The sequence below is a fragment of the Argiope bruennichi genome, chromosome X2 (genome assembly GCF_947563725.1).
Source record: "Argiope bruennichi chromosome X2, qqArgBrue1.1, whole genome shotgun sequence".
NCBI lineage: Eukaryota > Metazoa > Arthropoda > Arachnida > Araneae > Araneidae > Argiope > Argiope bruennichi.
In genome coordinates this window covers 85,928,481-85,949,977 of record NC_079163.1, presented here as the reverse complement: position 1 = coordinate 85,949,977, position 21,497 = coordinate 85,928,481, and the positions used below count along the sequence as shown (strand labels likewise).

Sequence of the window (21,497 nt, the reverse complement as noted above, 5' to 3'; positions counted from 1 at the left end):
GCGTAAAATCAAGTTAATTGAAATTCTAACCATATTCTTAATATATTTTAGTTTTTTATGAATAATGAAGAATTTTCTTCCTTATGATATTTATAGGGTGCTTATTTCTTTATTTTATTACTTTCCACGCCTCACACTTTTACATTTTTGTTTTGGTCCTCCTCCCGATTTTTGAAGAAAAAAAATCTCCAACTTTTTAAAAGGCTAAAAAAAGTTTATTTTTTAATTTTTTTTATAACTTTGATTTCTTAGCCATTATTTTTACATTTTATCATTGTGCACAGTACAGATACTCGAAATCATTTTTTTCCTCAAGTACACAACTAAGTAACATCATTTGTATAGAATAAAAATTGAATTATAATCCAGTTGATTAACTGATAATTAAGCTCCGAAAAAAATTAAAATATTTCTTTCACCAAGAATATATAACTATTAATAATTTCAAAACACTAGCGATTAAGAAGTGAAAAAAAATCTGTTATAAAATTTCATCACAACAACCATAAAACAAATGGAGTTAAATAAAAGCGTTTACAAATTAAAAGTTTTTTAAAAACTAAGAAATTTTTTTACCTTAAGGAGAAAGCGAATTTTATTGCCAGACCTACAATAATCAGGAAACTTTTTTTGTTTTTGAAAGAAGATTGTACTTGTAGAACAGAAATTATGAAAAGAAAGACTTATCTATAAAAATATATTTGTAACAGGAAATTTGAGTTTCATATATAAGGTATTTGAAAATCTTATCCTATCTAACATTTTATAGAAGCTTTGCAATTCAAAAGTTTTTCGAAAGTTTTGGAATACTCAAAGAGGCGAAACTGAACTCTTTATTTATTTATGTATTTTGGCATTTCCAGGAATAAGTTCGCTTTTGGCATTGCTACGCGTTATCAGGCTTTTCAGATAAAACTTTTGCTAGTGTAAGAAATTTTGAAATTCTAGGTTTTGTAAACTAATTTTCTAAAGTTTCAATATGGTCTTCAAATGTAAAAGGTATCGATAGCGAAATCTGTGTGCCGAAGAATGTTAAGCTGTTTCTGCTTTTCACTTATATATCATCTTTTAGATTATAAATTATCATTGTTTTCATTTTTTATTACTATGAAAAAGGAATAAAATTCAAAATAAATATTCCGTGTTCGAAATATTGCCTTTTTTTTGATACCGACTTTTGGATAAATCAATATTAGGATTTTATAATGGTTGGGGATGAATTTTTAACTTCTAAGGAATGGCAACTATCAAAAATTTTATAGAATAGAGGATTTTCTTTATAATGAGGTAATTCTTCATTTTCCTGATTTGAATAATATTTTTTTCAAAAGCCAGGAGGTTACAGTGAAAAGAACCCCCCCCCCCTCCACACACACACTGCTATCGTCATAAAGACTAGAGCTAATGGGCCTGGCGAAGCTGAAAGAAAATGCAATTGAAGGTGAAAAATGGAATTTTTCAAACAATTGAAAATTGAGTTCTTTTTGCTTGATTTCTTCAATTCTGTACGATATTTTCACTCAATAATAATCACTTGTTGCGCCAGGATAGAAAACGTCATCTTCTGCGTCTAAATAGATGATGAAATTTAAGTAGATCTATGTCTTTCCTTCAATAATAGTACTCTCATCTAATTCACAACTTTAAACTGAAAAACAACAAGGCTATTCATCCTTAATTTCTATTGTTCATTTGCATGAGAATTTAACAGTGCAAGAACCTCATCTGGTCAAATTCTGGCATCTTAACTTCCAAAGAGCGGCAGTTATTTAAAAACAATACACAAAAGTTCTTTATAATGACGCAATAACTTGACTAATCTGAATTTTCTTTCTGTCTTCAAAATTAAAAGTGTTATAGGCGATTACAAATTACTTTACCCCTACATTTCCATCTCTTTGTCATCATGATCAGATCAGAAAAACTGCCTAGAAATTTTCTCAAGTTTGTGTCGTTAGAACTACTGTAATTGGTTGCCTTCCTATAAGGATCCCAATTAAAAGGAATTACCATGCGATTGTGTAGTTCAATAAATTGACGGATGCAGCATCTGCATTGGTAAAATTGGTATTCGAATTTTCACAACACAGCAAAATATGGACCTAACGACGAATGATAAAACTAAACGAACGCCAAATCTGCTTAAGTGAACGATTATTTTGCAAAATAAATGTTTAAATCTTCATTCGCATTAATAATATTCCTTTTCTAAGAATTTTTAAACAAAAATATAGATTTTAAAACGAAATACAAAATTCTAATAAAAATACTTTAGATTAACTTCTTGTTCTTGCGTACAGCCGACCACCCCGCCACCACTGAACGTAGCAGTATCGACAGGATACTTTAGATTAACTGAAATTTTAATCACAGAATGTTCAGAATTTTTCTTCATGTGTTCATTATATCTTAAGTTCTTTATAACATTACTAGATTTTCCATAAAAATATTTAAATTTCTACTTTTTACTCGCTATTAAAAGCGAGTTTAAGTAATTGTTATATATTATTTTCTAATTTTCAGCTTTAATGCACTTTTTCATTCACGATTATAAATATTATGGAATCCCAAAACTAATGTTTCTCAAATAGAAATCTAGGTGCCAACACATCTGAAATAAATTTTTTAGTTAAATTATCATATTATATTGATAACAAAGATCTCTAAAATCATTAAATTCTATCGCGCTCCAGATTCAATAACTATATAATATTTTAGAACTCTAATAAAGGAGGAAGTAAGTGAAAAATCAATTTTAGAAATTCAGCCTTTGCATACATGTGGAATGCGATGTTAAATAAAAGAGTTTAAAAACATAACGTGTTAGGAGGATAAAAGTTGGTATGTAGTTCCACCTCCAGATTGTGAATCTGCTCCTTATTTTGGGCAAAGATTGTTAAAGAAAAGTCCATATACCGTTTGTCTGTATACTTGTGAACCCGATAATCGCAAAACTCTACAAATTAAATTGTTATTTTTTGCCAATTTTTTAAATCTGAAATTTAAGTGTCAAATTATGACCGGTTAAATTATTTGCAGGCTTATCCAGCCAACTGTATAGCCCAAAAAATGCCAGAAACTAGGTGCTAAGATTTTAATATGTGACTATCATGCCAAATTTTGGACCAAATCAAATTTTATATGCCTACGCGATTCTCCTCTCTATACGCCGAGGAACACTTCTGGGGGAGCATAATAACAAGCCAAGAAGAGAAAACTTCTACTGATTAATTTGGCTATGACAATTTCCAATTTTTTTCTCCCATTTCCTTTTTGATCCTTTGAGCTGTAAATAGCTAAACATTAGTCTAATAAACTGTCGACCCTTGCCAGTTTTGCGAATTCGAGATATCCCCGTTGCGCTCACACCACCTCACCCAAAGCACCTTCATTAACTCGTAAAACGAGCAATTTGAAGGAGATAAGCGCAGCTGTACTCTTGGTACTTTTCGAGATTTTCTGGAATTCGTCGTCTAACAAACGTAATGTTTAGTGATAACGCACAGAAGTTTGTGTTTTTCCTGCATAAAAAATATTGAAGATATTTTGAACATTGAAAGATTAACAGATGACAAGACTATAAATGCGTCAGGAAACATATAATAACAAAGTAAATGTGTAGCTTTGTAAGAATATTAATTATTAAAATTTTCTACTTTTTAACTGAAATTTTATAACAACTAAGCTATGCTAATTTATTTGATTTATTTGGAATAAATAAAGGCCATATAAAAATTTACTTGTCTTAAATCATTAGTCTATGATTCGAATAATTAATAATAGAGCAATACTTATTTATGTTTAATTATCTAGGGTTAAATCTTGGAAAAGTATCTTCACTTCGTCCTATTATTTCAAAACAAATTTGAAAAAATAAATTAGAATCTTTTTTTTTTTTTTGTCTGGAACGAATTTTATTCGTACTCAATAATTTAGTTTTGGCATACATTATACAAGAAAAAATATCTCTATTACAGTCTCTAATAGATCAATGGACAGAAAAGTTTGTTTCAGATCAAAGAAAATATTGATATTATTAAAAATTCTAAATACAAGTGATTGAAGTGAAAAAAAGAAAGAATTCAAAGAGTGAAAGAGCAAAATAAGATGCGAAAAGTCAGATTGCATATAACGTATTTTGTAATGTCATCCTTATATAATTTAGTTCAAATTCCATATTCCATGTGAGCAATTTGACATAATTAAGTCGTTGTTTTACATATTTTAGTGCTATTGAAATTTTGAGCTATTATTAATTTTTTACAATCTGATTTAAGAGAATATATAATATCTAAGCTTTGTCGACTCTTATTTTTCTATAAAATATTTTGGGTAGTGATGCATGAATCAAAGATTCTGATTGCCTCTTAAAATGCATTAATTGGCTCTTTTAAGATAAATTTCTTTTTATTCGTTGCCTTTATTTGTTCGTTTTATGATTCTAACTTCCAATTTTTCGAGTAAATTGAGATCGCAGAAAAATTCTGATCGAAAAAAAAAGATGCGAGGGAAAATAGTTAAAAGCCAATGACCTACAAGCACGACTGCAAGACTGAAATAACAAAAATATTAATATTAAAATTTTCAAAAATAAATTTCAATTCTTAGCTCCAATACACATAGAAGAACGGTATTATTAAAATTCTTTTTCGTTCTAACGTTCATGAGAAGTAATTTCGCAACAATAACATTATCGATCCCGTGAGACTTTGCTATCCAATTATTCTGCTCAGAGGAGCAACAGTAATTCTTCCAAATCATCGTAGAATTTCTTGATTATGAGAGAGAATGTGTAGAACGGGCGAATGATTGGTTCGGAACACACGTCTCGTTTTCATTAAGAGTACTGAGAATAGAATAGAATCATAGAATTTTTTTTTTCTGTTTCGAAGAAGAAAACAAAATGGTTAAGTGTATTTATTGATGCTTCTTGCTAAAAGATAATGGGTGGATATTTTTTTGCAAAGATGTTTTATTGCTACCATCATTTACAGTTTAGTTTCTTTCATGAAAAAAATAAAAGACTCGTAAAAGGTAGAAGGAATAGGTTATACAATCCGTATAGATAAGAAATAAATGATATCTAGTAGTCTAGTGCGTAGAATATACACGGAAATAAATAGACACGTGTATGAACATACACTCAAATATGGTATTCTGGTTTTGCCTCATTTCTCTGGGTCTATGTAACTTTAACTTCCCAATGTAACCTACAGTATCAGTTGAAAATCATGCCGCTAAAATAAAAATTTCCTCAGCCAAATTTCAGTGAGCTGCTCTCCAGATGAAGTTATCTAACTTTTAAAGGCTTTCATGCGATCCTCTTTTTTAATTTCTGCTTTGCTGTGGTGCTTATATCTCTTAAGTTCCTAGTCATAAGTTTAAAAAATAGAACTTTAGAACTTGCTAAAAAATGAGCATTCGAAAAATGAAAGCTTAATTATGATGAAAAAGAATAAAGTAACGATTTTTAAAAATTCCTATCCTGCTTAATTTCTAAAAATATCATTACATATATATTCTGAGTGTCAACTCTAATTGTGACCCTCTAGGTAATTTCTAAACTCTTAGAGATTGGTATGTATGTCCAATTGAATAATGCTTGAAATGAAATAAAGAACTATATTTGTGTTGCTTGAGTCAATAAACGTAATGCTGAAAAAACTATGCAATCTTAGTTTATATATAGTTCCTCTCTCCTAATAGTCATGTTCAGTAAAAAATTCTTGCAGCATTCAATCGTATGATAAAAAAAAATTTAACTGGCTGACTAATAATTGTGTAAAGTAATTAGTAAAGGTAAAAGTAAAGGGCTCATATACAAATTTATTTCAAGGAAAAACTATCAACTTTAGAAAAAGTTAATCGACTAGAAGATATTAAAAATGCCATTGAAACTATTGTGACAGGTTTTTATTTTTTACCAGAAAAGTATTAAAGAAATATTCAATTTGTATGCAAACAATAATATAAAAGTAGCCCAGTTTGTGCATTAAAAACACAATGAAAGTCGATTTATAAAAAAAAGGAAATATTATTTAATATACAGTTACAATAAACAATTTTATGAGCTTGAGATAAGTTATTTTACCGTAATATTTGCTCGAAATAACATCTTTCGGCTAAAATATACAAAACGCATCCTTGAAACACATTCTTTTAGCACATTATGCAACATTTTTGGTGTAACAGATTTACATGTCATAGAAATCCATTTATCAAATGTACTGAATTCATGTTTTTTCTTTCGTAGTTTTATTTTTAAAATAAACTAAGAAACATAATCTAGCGTACTAAAATCTGATTATCACATGACCACTCACAATGATGTTTTTCCAAACCTATTGGCGAGGAAAGTAAACATCTGAAAACATTTGTAAGCTCTATCTTAACATGCTGAAGGCACATTCTTTACAAATCCGATAGCGAAGAAGACTATCCAAATAATCAGATAATAGTCTAGATAAGATAGAAGTGTTTTTAACAGACGACATAGTATCATGGAAAAACATTCATGGACCAGCTAACTTGGTGCCTATTTGGTCGTATGTTAAGGGGATTTCCTAGGGGCAAAAAGTATCTATTGTTTTGCCTTTAAATTTAACCACATGTATATTTTTCTAGTAAAATAATAAGTTTATAATGGCTTTCTTATATCAGAATAAATGCTGGTCTAATATAATTTGAAATGAATGAAAAACATTTATTTTAAATTTAATTTTAATTTTTGGAACAAAACAAATACTATTGATGCAGTTGGCTTTTTTTCAATTAATAATTTTCAGTTTTTCTATTAATAATTTACTCATATTTCGACTTCAATGTAAAAGTATATTGAGTGTAGCTGTTATTTTCTAGTTTGATCATCAGCAAAACAAATGGATAAGACGCTATTCATTAAATTACGTTAGGTCATAATAATTATTTTTATTTGTAACCTTCAGGTGGCAATTCCATTAAATTTAAAATTCAATTCAATTAAATATTTATTTTCTATCCTCAGAAAATTCCATTGTATTGTAAAAAAAAATGCCAGCAAATTGTTTTAATTTGCCAAAAATTAAATGGCGAATAGACTTGCTAGTGAACGTTCTATTTTTAGCCTTAATACTAGTGCTAACTATATATACCACTTCTAGTTTTATAAGTTAATTAGCCAACTAAAACAATTAACGCTTTCTTAGCTTACAAGATCAGTTTATCATAAGTAGATCTCAAAAATAATTTGGAGGTGTTCTGGAAGTATACCCTATAAAGTGTTCGATTAAAGGACTAAAAAAAAGACACGACACACTCGTTTCTAAGCAAATACTTTAATATTTAAAGCCTTTCTAAAGCAGTAGAAATGCCTCTTTACATTGAGTAATCGAATGTAATCTAAGCTTAATAACACATTAATGCATTATTTAATTTGCATGTGATCCTTTAAGAGGATTTTTGAGTCTGTGGATTGTTTAAGATCGCCTAAAATAGTGAAACTCAAAGTTTCATATCTCGGCCAGGTTTAATAGTAGAAGAGTGAAGCTGTTTTGTTTAAAATGTCAGTATATGAGGAATATTTTTTCTAAATAAGACTAACCAGACTAAGAAATTGCATGAACATTATTTTTTAAAAAAAGTTTTTAGCATGACGCTCTTTACTCAAACAATAAAAAAAATAATTCTTTTATTCGATTTAAAACCTTTTTCCAGTTGAATGCATGTATTTTTCTCTAACGATTTAAAAATCTATCATTGAGTCACATTCGGAGTGACTACCCCATACACACTATATTATAAAATTATAGTCATATTTAATGGAAATACTTTATGAAATTACATAATGAATTTCATATGAAATTACATAATGAATTTCATATGAAATTACATCATTACATCATGAATTCATAATACATGAAATTACATAATGAATTTCATTATACATAATGAAATATAAGTATTTTAGGAAATAATTTTTAACTGCGCATTTGTGAAGCATAGTGCTTTTAGTTTTCATAATTTCGAAATCGGATATACAGGGCATCTTATATAAAGATTCCAGTTGAAGAAGATTTCAGAAAAAAAAGATTCCGAAAGATACCAGCATTACAGCGAGTTGGATCTTAGTTGCCTTTTAAGAGAAACTGAATAATAAGAGTTTATCCATAAGTTGATTATTTTTAAATTAATATCTTCGAACAATTATATTAAACTTTTATTTCTGCAAGAACCTTTTATTATATTAATATACTATTAAAAATTATTAATTACTACATATTTATCGATTAAGTGAATAATTTATTGCATTCATTTATACCTTATCAATAATAATAATTTTATTACTTTATTTCTATTATTTTCACAAGCATTATGATTGTATCATTATGTAACTTGATTTGCACTACATTATTAAAGATATTCGAAAATCTTTAAGAAGCGAATAATGCAGTCAGATTTGCGGTGTTCCACTGATTCGACGAGAACCTTGCATCTTTTTATCAGAATGAAATGAACTGAAAACCATTTTATGTTTTGCTTCGCCTGCAAATGCGTCAAATACTAATATTAAATGAGACCACTATTCGCTGCAAAGACAGCTGTTACTCCATGAAGGAGGCTACCCACTTGTTGTTGATCTATTTCTGAGGAAACTGCATGCCATTTTTGTAAAAAAAAAAAGGGCATTGCGCTCTATCACTGATATTGGGTGGTATGGTCTAGATCAACATTCGACATTCCAATTCCTCCTACAAGTGTTCTGCGGATGGTCGTATTAATAATTGGCGCATCTGCACTCCAAGCAAAACATAAGGTGTCGGGATACTTTTAATTAGATACTGCCTTTTTCAAGTTATATAATATTACAGTTCTATTATTTGTGCAAATAGTAGGAATAGTGTAATAATATGTACAATTATTTATGGCGAATAATTTATTACAATTTAACCTGCGTACATAACTTATATGCATGCAGAGGTATTTAGAATATTTCTAATATTCATACAATTTAATGTAATCATTCGAAAACTTAACCTTAAAAAATACCACTTTATGGGAAACCAGTCATAATTTAGCTTCTCTTGGAGAGAACAACTGAAATTCAATTCTCTATAATGCCAGTACCTTACTGAATCTTAGTTTGATATAAATAGCGCTATATATTTGACTTTGAAATTATGAAAGAAAAAATTACGCCAGGCTTCACATATGCTCAATTAAAAGTTATTTATTACAAATTCTCATATTTCTTTGAATATTCTAAGTACTTATTTCGAATTTCAATATAATGTTTGAGTGTGCACTATCACATTTTCTGTCACTTTCAATTAACTTGATTGAAAATTCTGAAGTTTATAAATAAAAATACTTAAAAGCTTCAGTTTTTTTTTTAAAAAAATACTATATCCTCTCACATATGCACACTGTTTGGTATAAGCAAAAAATATTCGAAAAACAAAGATTTATTTTTAAATAAAACTTTATATCTTTCCGAATGTACTTGCTATGTTTACAAAAGTGCATGTAAATATTGTGCAAAGCAAATAAAACAGCAGCTGAAAGTTGCAAATTAATATAAAATTCTGTGAAACAGGGTGAGTTCAAATCATTTTCTCCTTCATCAGTTTCTGGTAAGTTCTATAAATGCCGTCTTCCTCTCTGCAAAATGTGAGTTCGTGCATATTTTCAAAATGGTTGAAACTCAAGATACTGAAAATGATCCAACCTTTTGAAGATATTCGAAACAACATATAAAGCCGAATACTTTGATCGTATAGTGTATGTGTTACTGTGAAAGACCGATATTTGGCGAATGTCGATATTCCCCTGTGAATGTCAACACTCAAATAGTCGCTTAATGTCATCTATCGGCATTCACCGGAGGTTATTGACATTCTCTAATTTCCGTCTTTCAGAGTAACATAAATTTCCGAGTAAATTATATTTTCCTTGCAACAGATATTGTGCTCTATTAGAGTGGATAAAGTATCCACTCTAACTGTATCTCAATAGCTAATTTCTAAACTTTAAGAATTAAACACATATTTCCAATTAGAAAAATGTTCTAAATAACGTAAAGAATTATATTTTACGATGTTTGAATTAATAAATGTTCTGAAGAAATTATGAGTTCGAACGTATTGTCTCGGGATCCTTTAAATTATATTTAAGAGAACGTTTTTCTTTTGCTGCAATATTAAACATCGGAAGTTCCACTTTTCTTCCCGAGCAAGCAAAATTGCTGACAAAACTAGCCAAGTTATATATGTATAATTTTATTTCTTGCTTACGACGAAACATTTTTTTAGAAATATATTCTTGAACCATTGAAAAAATATTAATATTGAACAATATTATTTATGGGTAACTTGAATATCACTGTATTTCTTTGCAATCTTGAACTGTTTGACTTGTAGAGCTTGATTTGTGTGTTATAAAATATAAATGAAATTATCATTTTCAATCACGTACATATTTTTTACACCAGCTGTAGTATCAATCCATGATTTGCGATAGAATTTGGAATTCTATTTTATTACATTTCTGTTACTATTTAAATTAGTTTCTGAAGTTCAAAAGATAAAGTTATTATGCTAGCCCGGATTTCTCTGTAAATTGTATTCTCTTTGAGTTTTAAAATCTTTACTTTTCTGGGTTATTCTGAAAGTATATTTCATTCGAACTTGATTCTGTTGAATTTGTGAAGTTCAATAACTGCAATTAAAATGTACTGAGTTAATTTATCTAAATTCTAGAATCTATATTTGAATGTTGTTAAGGCTATAAGGTTGTCTATACTTTTTTTATGTTGTTCGAAAAACATTCGTACAAAAATGAAAAGAGTGATAAAGTGATATTAACAGGAAGTATTCTAGCAAGCCCAAATGATATATAGGGATTAAAATATTTTCTGATGAAAATTCATTTTCAGTATTTTAACTGAAAATCGTTGAAAACTATAATTGATGTTCAAATGGTTTTCCCCAAGTAAATTTTTAGGTGCCTCTTAAAAATATACAAGAATAATATTTTGAATCTTATTTTACTAACTTGAAAAGACATCTAAGACATAGCAACTGAAAACAGTTGTTTTAAAATATGCCAAGTTTAATCAAGGCATTTAAATAATTTTGAATCAATCAACTTACAGCATATTGAATAATTATCGTTCAACGTGGTAAAAGTGCAAAGCAAATTACTAAAAAAAACTTTATAAAAAAAGTCAGAATAAAACAAATTTTGGGATCAATCAACTTACAGCATATTGAATAATTATCGTTCAACGTGGTAAAAGTGCAAAGCAAATTACTAAAAAAAACTTTATAAAAAAAGTCAGAATAAAACAAATTTTGGGATCAATCAACTTACAGCATATTGAATAATTATCGTTCAACGTGGTAAAAGTGCAAATCAAATTATTAAAAGAACTAAAAAAAGGCAGAACAAAACAAATAAAGTCAAGAATTTTAGTAGTGAATGTTTTAGAAGAAGACGGCAAAAATTTGACAAGCAATGAAATTACAAAACTTCTCGTTTTAAATAATCTGTCATTCGCAAATAATCTCGGCATCTCGAAATCAGTTGCGCGTTGGTTATCTCTTTATTTATTCATCTGTCATAACATTGTCGGACAATTGCCATGACACTGTCGCGGATTCTGAAGAATTATCAAACAGACTAGATCCAACCAGATCCAGAATTTTTCAGACCAAAGTTTTAGATCAAGAGGGCAGAAGATTAAGAAACAATGACATTTCAAAATGTCTCTCTTTATATGATATGTCTGTCGTAAATAATCTCAGCATCTCGAAATCGATTTGGGTTGGTTATCTTTATGCTGAATGCTGAACAATTTTAACGGCATTACCTCTGCTTTAGAAAATTTATTAAAGTACAAAAATAAATTAAGTAATTTATTCATTTATTCATCTTAGATTATGCGTATGCATGTATCAGAATTTTTTTTATCAAGATATTTTACTTGGTATAAAGAATTTGGTTATGGGTGACGATTTTGTTATTTTGGTCGAAAGATAGTGACCTATCTAGTTTTGCCATACAAGAAGCTTTGAATGACCGATCACTGAATAATAAAAAAGAAACAATTAATCTGGTTTGTTATTTAAACAAAGATTGATTGCAGAGGTATATTGTTGTACTTGTTTTCTGACTATTATATTATGTATTCATATGTAGAATACATAATATAAGAGCTATAATATGTAGTTATTATACATGTTAAGAGCTATAATATGTAGTTATTATACATGTTAAGAGCTATAATATGTAGTTATTATACATGTTAAGAGCTATAATATGTAGAAGATTTATCTTCTTCATGAATACTACTTCTATTGTGTCAAGAAATTCACATGGGGTGCATTAGCGAATAGCTAGAAAACTTGAAAAAAAAATAACAATATTCAGAACCCGAAGTATTTTAGAATTCATTTTTGATAACATCAGTTCGTATTTTTGAATTAACTAAAGAAAAAAAATAAAACATTATATTCTAGAAAGCTTTCATTAAAATTTATTTTGTCATTAAGTTAGAAACATTTCTATATGGCTACTACATCTGTAAGAAAATGTTATGAAATGCATAAAAATAAGAATTCAACCTTAATAAATGGATTATCACTTTTTTATTTTTAAAAAAAAAGTAATTTATGGATTATCATTTTTTTATTTTTTAAAAAAAGTAATTTATCACAAGAACACACAAAAATAAAATTAATCTAGAATAAATTAAAAACAGAATTTAAATAAATTAAGAATAAAATTATTAAAACAAAATGCAAGAATAAATTAATTAAAGAGCAAATTAAACAAAGAACAAAATGCAAGAATAAATTAACAATTACTAAATTTTGTTTCCTACTCTTTCCTTAGTAACTTCATATATGTTAAATAACTCATCGATGTGTAAAATATTTAGTTTTACCAAAGCTTTATTATGAAGTAGCGTATCGATATAATTTTTGTCTTCTATTGCTAGAGTTGTCAATAATTCATAAAACACATCTAACATTACCAGTTTTATTTTTAGAGAAAAAAAGTGCAGAGATAATTGAAGCATTTTATATAATAATATCTGGTATTTAAATTTTTCTGTGTAGTTTAACTTGCTATTATTTTTGATACCACAAAAATCATGTCTCTGTATACCTTTTTACAATATACTTTTACCCAGTAAAATAAGCAGAAAAAAACTTTTTGAACAGTTCAATGACATCAGAATCTCTATTTTAAAACAAAAACTACGACGCTGGATAAGAGAGGAGGAATAGAATTGCCATATGCTTCCTGTTAAATTTCAAAGAAAACAAATGTTCTTTCGTTTACTTTTAGAAAACAAATAACAAAACCTATTGCTCTTTTACTAAACTGATATATCAGCATTCTTCTCCTATTTCTTATTTTCGATTGTTGTAAACAAAGTATCTGAATTCGCGAAAACGTAAAATAGTGCCCAGAAATAAATCAATACAAAAAATATTTTTAACCATAAGGTCAACAATTCTTAATATTAGACCCAGTATAAATCGTGAGCGCCTTTCAAGGATTTTTGTTCATTCATGATTCCTTTCTTATAAAGTTCGGAATTTTTTCGCGATTTATTCTAAAGTATATTTTTTTGTTACTCATATGTATTTACCTGATTCCAATGCCTTATTTTATTTTTATAATATCAAAACACAATTTTTCCTTATTCTGGTTTCATCAATTATCTTCTCTATTTTTTAACTAAGCGATTTTACTGAATTTTATTTGTTTCATGTGTGTATTGTTGGAATTTTAAAAAAAGATTTTTTCTCTCACTTCATCCTGTACTACATTTCTGAAATTTTGGACATTTATTGAGTAGTACCGATGACAATGAAATTTTTTAATAACTTTAAGATTGTAACTATCAGTTCATATATTTGTTTAGTTGATAATTAATTTCATACAGCTGTGTCATCTAGAATTCAGTTAAATAAATATTAATTTCAGAATTTCTCTTATTTATTATCTAGAATCATAAATAGAAAATAGCAAAAAAAAACCTGAATTTTTACTCATAATTTTAAAAATGTAGTAAAAAAATAATAATACTTTTAACGAAAATTACGTAATATAATAAAGAAATTAAAACGCATTGTAATCATAAAAACGACATTCTTGGATTTTGATTCAAAGTTGAAATATATTATAAATGCGTTGAAATATATTATAGATGCTCAATTTTACTTTGTGCATTTCTATTAAAATTTCGCACTTTTACTGTTTTATTTGACATATTTTAACATATTTTTGACTTTTTTAAAAATTAACCGAAGTCAGGAATTAAAATCTTTATAAAAAGATAGCAATTAAAGAATTTATTCTTAGAATAAGAGTATTTCTAGGCGAATACTGATATTTAATAGAAATTTAATATATGGTTTATGGAGAAATTAGAGTATTTAATCTTAGAATTCTAATATTCTTAGAGTTCTACAATATTATATAAGGTAATTTTCTTCGTAGTGAAATCTTATAAGATTGTGTAGAAAATGAAAATAGAGTGAAAGAATGTCAGCCAATTTGGTATAACCGTTTGCGTATGGTGTTGCAATAACAGCTTGATCGCTCTTGATTCCCTATTAATGATCAGGTGTTGCTTGATGCCACGCTTAATATTATAAAAAATGACTAAAAGGCAAGAAAATAGTCAATATAAAAAGATTTAAAAAACGCTTGTATCATGACAATAACAAAGGAAAGAAAATAATTAGTTTTTCAAAAATCTGGTGGCCAAAACAAAATTCGTAAATGTGTAGAAAACAAAAGGATAAGATTATAAAGCAACAATGAATATTATAAGAAACAAAAAATTTCAAGCATTCATTATATTAAAATTAAAATACATTATAAGTATGGTAACAATTTCAATTTACTTTATGCTTTTTTTTATATATACCTCATGCTTTTAGAATCTTTGCCTCGACGTTCAAATTTTTGATAATTTTTTACCTTATAATGAACTAATGAAAGCATTTTTTATATTTGTTATTTAGCTAATGTAAATATATTTTGATGTTTAGATGTTTTAACAATGGACTCAATTCATGCACACATGATTCAAGTAAAATACGCTAGATCAATTTAAATTTAGAATCTTTTACGCATCTCGCATGTGTTGCTTCTAGTATTAAGATACAATACAGCATAAAACATGGTATGGTTATATGTTTGATGCGATGCGAGTCACGTTTGTCACGTATCTGTACCTTCACGAGAAGACTGCATATTTTATGATATTTTTTTTATGATCACAAGGTTTTAATTTCGGAAGTGGAAAACAATTTTTATGCTAAATGACCTTAATACTGATTTAACACTAATAAATAGCATTTGAAACAATAAGTATAGGAAAATACCGAATTTATAACATCAATCACAGATCAATAAATCAACTCTCTAAGTGCTAGTCATTACTCGGATTATTTATCACCTTAATGGTGAATGTGAAAAGAAAAGTAGGTTTTAATCAAATAAATTAAAAAGTTTCTTGCTCCGCGATTAATATTTTTTTGTGTGGAAAAAAATGTTTTCTGCAAGTATAGTGTTTAAAACAAGCTTGTGTTTTTAAGTGTTTTTCTTTAATATAAAATGTATGATACTAAATGTCATCATATTTCTATTTTCCCACGAATTTATTTATCAGTTTCAGGCTTTGGTAATTTTAAATTTGCCTTGATTGGGCCTATAATGAGCATGTAAAGTTTACTACTTTTCACTTTATGAGCTTATATATTCGTCACGGCTCTGGCAGACCGGTTGGTTGACCCTGTGCTATTATATACGTCTTACATATTAGTATACAGGACGATTATTTTAAAAAAAATCGACGATATATGACCCCTACTGAGCATACCTTTAGAGAGAACGGAATAAATGTTTGAATGCATTATATGGTATGTGTTCAAAACAACAGTTCAGCTCTTACATTTATGGTTATAGCGATAAAATTTCGAAATTTTCAAATGACGACACCTTTGTTTTCACGATAACACAATCCTTACAACAAAAAATTGAAAAAGAGTTCAAAAGATATTTTTAGCTAAAAGAAACATCCAACATCAGCAGAATTAGGTTAATTACATTAACGTCCCGTTTTTAAAGGAGCACTAGGGCTATTTTAGGATGAACCTCATAATTTTGAACCACGGTCAGATGACGACACATGAACTGGCAACTCCCTTTAAACTTCCACACCACACCAGCGGGAGGACATTTGGCCCCGACGGATTTAACGTGCACCAGACCAGCTAACACGACGGTTCCTCGTGTGGAATCGGGTCTCGAACGTAAAACCCTCCGGTTCCGAAACCGAAACCTTACCACCAGACCACCGCGGCCTCAGTGGCAGGCAGAGACTAGAAAGTGAAAGAAAATGCGATCACAAAAGGACGAACTGCTTTTCCATTGACGTCACAATCTCTACCCTGCCATATGCATTGAATCAAACCTGCTGAATCTTTATCGAAATTAGAGGAAAGATGAAGGTATACACATTTTCAGTTCTGATAGAGGATATTAACATGGCTGATGCTATCTTTCTACTCGACGAAAAAGGCAATGTGATTCGAGTGCTAATTTTTCCTATCTTGCCCTTTAATTTGAACAACATGACTTTTACAATGAAAAGCGAAATGGTAAAGCTTTATTATCTGAATGGAGAAAATATCTCAGAATCATAGCATGTTTACCGTAGAAACGACCGATTACGACGAGCCCCATATTCAGTTCATACTGTACGGAATTTGGAACTCAAATTTACAGAAACTGGTTGCACATGTATTTGACCTGGATGACCTTCCGTTACTGTTAAGATTGTTATAGAATTGTACCAGACGATAAGGAAAACCAGGGAGTTTAAAGAGTGTAGGGTGTGTCGAATTCTACGGTCCGCAAAATTCTTGGAACTTTCTTCTCACGTGATTGTAGCGATTTTAGTGTGTGTTCAGATGCTCCTCCATCTAAGTGCTATGGTGCAGTTATGGTTAGATTTTATAAATGAATTCATCATTCGGTAGAAGGTTGATAATAGTAGCCTTTATGGATTTTATGGAGAGAAGAGGAGTATTTCTCGTTAACTGGTAACATTAATTCGAAGCACTTTTTAATGTAGCATTATGATTATGTAATTATCTCTTGCCATTTTTATGTTAATATAGCTGAAATGATCGCCTAATCGCATTGCAGAGAATTTCAAGTGGTGGGGAAATGTAAATCCAAAATGATGCATCAAATCCATAAACTGTGTTTAATCTTGCAGATTCCTCTTTTTATGTTACTTGATGTGCATCGTCTGCCGCATGCAAAATCATAACGTATATGAGGACAAACATGTCGAAAATTTGGGGAACATTAAAAAGTTCTCTTTCTATTGTTTTTCTGTCTATTATTGGTTTTATATTTTTTCAACGTTTTTAACTATCACCGCCGTTTTTTTTTGTTTGTTTGTTTGAGTTAAATATACTGTTGCAACTATATTTTAAGTGTTTTGCAGTAGGATCACGCTTCGTGACACAAAGTAGATGTTGAACATTTTGAAATTTTGTGACTGTATCCATAATTATGAGAGCTGGACTATTTTGTTTACATCATTTTTCAGCGTTTATCTTATAATCGAAGTGTTCAAAATTTTATTCCGTGTCGCGAATGATATGCTCACTAGGAGGTCATATATCGCCAAAGTTTTATTATAATTACTATTGCATTCTGGTCTTTAAAGAATATTCTTGGTGATCTAAATAACACGTTATCCGAGTCAAATCAATTAAGTGATTTAGTTAATTTGCCCAAATTAATTAACAATTACAACAAGAACATAAATGTAACAAAATTTGCTAGTATGAATTAAAGTCTTTGATTTTTTTATTACATCTGAAGAGGTCTCATTAAGGGTAACATAATTGCAATTAGCAATTATTCCCATACAGCGCAATCCAATTCATAAGTTTTGCTTTCATAGTTCTATTCTGCATGTCTCCATTTTACAACAATAATATATTAAAATAAAAAGGCAAGGAATAAAGTCAAAGTACTTATGAAAAGTCATTTATATTCATTTGCCTTTTTTAGTAAACTCCAAAGCATTTTTACATGTTCTAATCATTAAATAGCAATCTAAATAAATTTAAATCGTTATGAAGAGAAAAGATGTTATTTTGCAGTCGCGCTTAAAATTGCGTTCTTTTGTTTGGATTTCACTATTCTCTTTGTACAAAACCGATATTCTATTTATGAAGAGGAATAAATGCTTACTTTTTAAATGATTTTATATGGAAGGAAGAGGCAATAATTTTAGCAAAGTGTATTTTAATTTTTAAATTTAAGTTTTCCTACGTGATAAGCTTTTAAAGTAAACTCATAATATATCATATCTCCTTGATTAAAATTTGATTCAGCGAGTTCGTGTCACGAATAAAATAAATCTAGTATTTTTTAAACGAAAAGAAAAAGAAAAAAATTCTTTAGTCACAATCGTAATTTCCGAGATCTTAGTTTTCCAGCGTGCTTTTTGTGAGTGCAATATATTAAAAATGCTATTTATTCTTTTTCATTCGTTAAGAAGAAGGCAGATAAGGCTATCCAATAAAAAAAAATTCTCCTTATGCAGAAAATAAGGAGAAACATTAAAGAAATTTCTCCTTATGCAGAAAAAAGGAGAAACATTAAAGAAATTTATACAGAAATTAAGGAAAAATATAAAATAAATTTTTTCCATATGCAGAAAATAAGGAGAAACATTAAAGAAATTTCTTCTTATGCAGAAAATGAGGAAAAGCATTAAAGAAATTTCTCCCTATGCAGAATGAGTAATTTGAACCTCATTATTTCGAAATCAAAAATGAAATATCCATGCATCAAAGAAAAATTATAAATTAGCTCAGTAACTATGATATATATTTTAAACACTATACACTTTAAAGGCAACAAAACTGTGAATAAATTTATTGTTCTTGTTGGGTATGAATAATGCCAAAAAAATTAATGTTATAATTTCAAATGTGTATATAAGAAAAAAAACAATCTAATTAAAAACACTTTCTTATTAGTGTGGTAAACAGCAGAACTGTTTTTATATTATTTTCTACTTTTTTTAATTTTAAGATCATTTGTCTCTGTAACTCACTATCAGATGGCGCTACTGGAGCGAAATCAGTTTTTAATTACATTAATGGTTAACTGAAAATTACGTTCTGGAAATTTTAAAGTAGCGTATTTCCATCGAGAATACACAGCCATAAACAAATTAAATATTTAAGGAAGTGATTGGAAAAATCGATTACACCATTCTGTTCTTATAAAAATGAAACAAATCGAGTTGAAGTGTTTAGTGAAGTATGCCAAATTAAATAAAAGTGCTTAAAACCTGCCTCTATTGAATCCTTTTTTTTAAATTCATACATTTCTAAAGCAACAAATTAATCATTATTATATTACAAAAATACACCCGCCACAGCATAAAATCTATTTTGCACAAAATATCGGATATGTGGTTCCTCTATTGTCTCTGAAAAAAATTTGAAATTATGGCAAAATTATGAATATTATGGCAAAATTTCATTCCAGAGACAAAATTATTTTTAGTAATTAAAAATACTTTCTTTTTTAGATATTTCTTCTTTATAGTTAAAATATTTTTACATACTAATTATGCATTATTCATGCATAAAAACTCTTCAGTATTAAAAATAAATCTTAACAACCATTTTTATTCTAATAATTGTTATTTGATCTTGCTCTAGTCATTTTTTGAATTAATTTCTTTTAATTCGAATTTCTGGATGATAAAATATTATATATATATATATATATATATATATATATATATATATATATATATATATATATATATATATATATATATATATATATATATATATAATTATTATTATTATTACATGTTACAAGAATGTATGGAATTAAATCTATTATTTTGTTATTTTGTTTGGCATTTTATTCTACTTCAAATCGATTTCATTTTCATCTTTTTCAGAGGAATTCCCTTTTGAAATATGCTTTTTTTTTTTTCAGACAACATGCTTGCATTCATATTTTACTTGAGCCTGTTCTTCCCTGCAACAGTCCTCAGCAGGGATTATTTCACTGCTGCTGTGTTTGAACATCGGTTACAAAAGAGGGATATAGCTGGCAAAGAGCCCATGGAAATTAAAACAGCTAATCTTCAATATTTTGGAAAAGCAGTGGAGCATGCCGCAGAGAAAGTAAGTTGAAAGGAATTCGTCTGCATGTCGTCTTTTGTTGGGCATAAATGTGGAAAATTTTTTATGAATGAATTCATGAGTTTTTTTTTAACTCTTCTTTCTCATCATGGTATTAAAATATAGACCAATACTTTTCATTGGGCGATAAGCTCACTCACTGATATTTATTCCAAATCAAGGATAGGCAATAACCGCTAGTGAGCATTGGAAACTTTTTGGATTCGATATGTGGCTCTGAAGCAAAATTGATAATAGAAACAAACTATCATAATTTCCTTTATAATATTTTAAAATAATTTTTCACATAATGACTGCGAACTCGTCTATTTTAAAGGCCTTTCAGAATATAGAGGAATTAAGGCTTTGAGATACTACAAATGTGGTCATTCGTTAAGCAAAATTTTGTAATAGAAACAATTCTTTCTGAAATTGCATTGTCTGATCTTTTACGACCAAGAACTGTTGTTCCATTTGCGTTCTCAACATTTTTGAGTCAATATTTCTGTAGAAAATTGTTTTATAACATTAGTTGAATAAATGGAAATTTATGAACCAAATCGTTGATGCCGATTTCGAATTCAGCCTTAAAGTACTTGTTACAAACAAAACAGAGATAGAATATCAAAAAGTGCCAGATCATTCCTCATACAACTTAAAATTAATAAGCGCAAGTTTTTGTGCGACTTTCTTTTTATTCAAGTGTATTACTGAAGATATTATTTCTTAATGAAAAGTAAATAATATCTGTATTAAGAACATATCATTGTTATGCATATCTGTTTTATGAAGATATTATTTGTTATAATAGCTGAATTTTCTTTATATGTCATTATATGTTTATGGGTTTCGAATAATATTTAAATTTTAATGAGGCACAGATTTGATTTTTTTTCTATTCTCAAAATCATGCCTATCTCTGTTCCGAATCGTTCAGCGTCGATTTAAAATTACATATTGATAGCCAAAAATAAGTAAAGGAAAACAGAATCTTTGTTACATACAGAAAAATAAATTTTGGATCTAAATTGGTATTAATGAATAATAAATACTTGTACTTTCATCATTATAGGGAATTATAATTTAAGAGAGGATGTCTATTTCCACTTTCCTTTCATTAATCAGCATTTAATATCAGTTTAAATGCATTTCAGTTGCCTGGATATCGTAAATCTATTGTTTATTTTTTTAACACAACATACCTTAATTGATTCTACTTTATTTCTGCCTTTATAGATGAAATTAAATATTAGTGAA

At 28.4% G+C, this 21,497-nt stretch overlaps 1 protein-coding gene across 2 annotated transcripts in view; it reads left to right on the top strand.

The window, feature by feature from the left end:
* The window catches only part of LOC129961103 (vascular non-inflammatory molecule 3-like), a 39,457-nt gene that overhangs the window by 7,310 nt on the left and 10,650 nt on the right, over positions 1-21,497 (top strand). For both annotated transcript variants that reach the window (XM_056074933.1, XM_056074932.1), the window contains exon 2: positions 20,053-20,243. In XM_056074933.1, coding sequence (XP_055930908.1) covers positions 20,058-20,243 — 186 coding nt within the window. In that variant the 5' untranslated portion in view covers positions 20,053-20,057. The remainder of the gene's footprint in view (positions 1-20,052; positions 20,244-21,497) is intronic.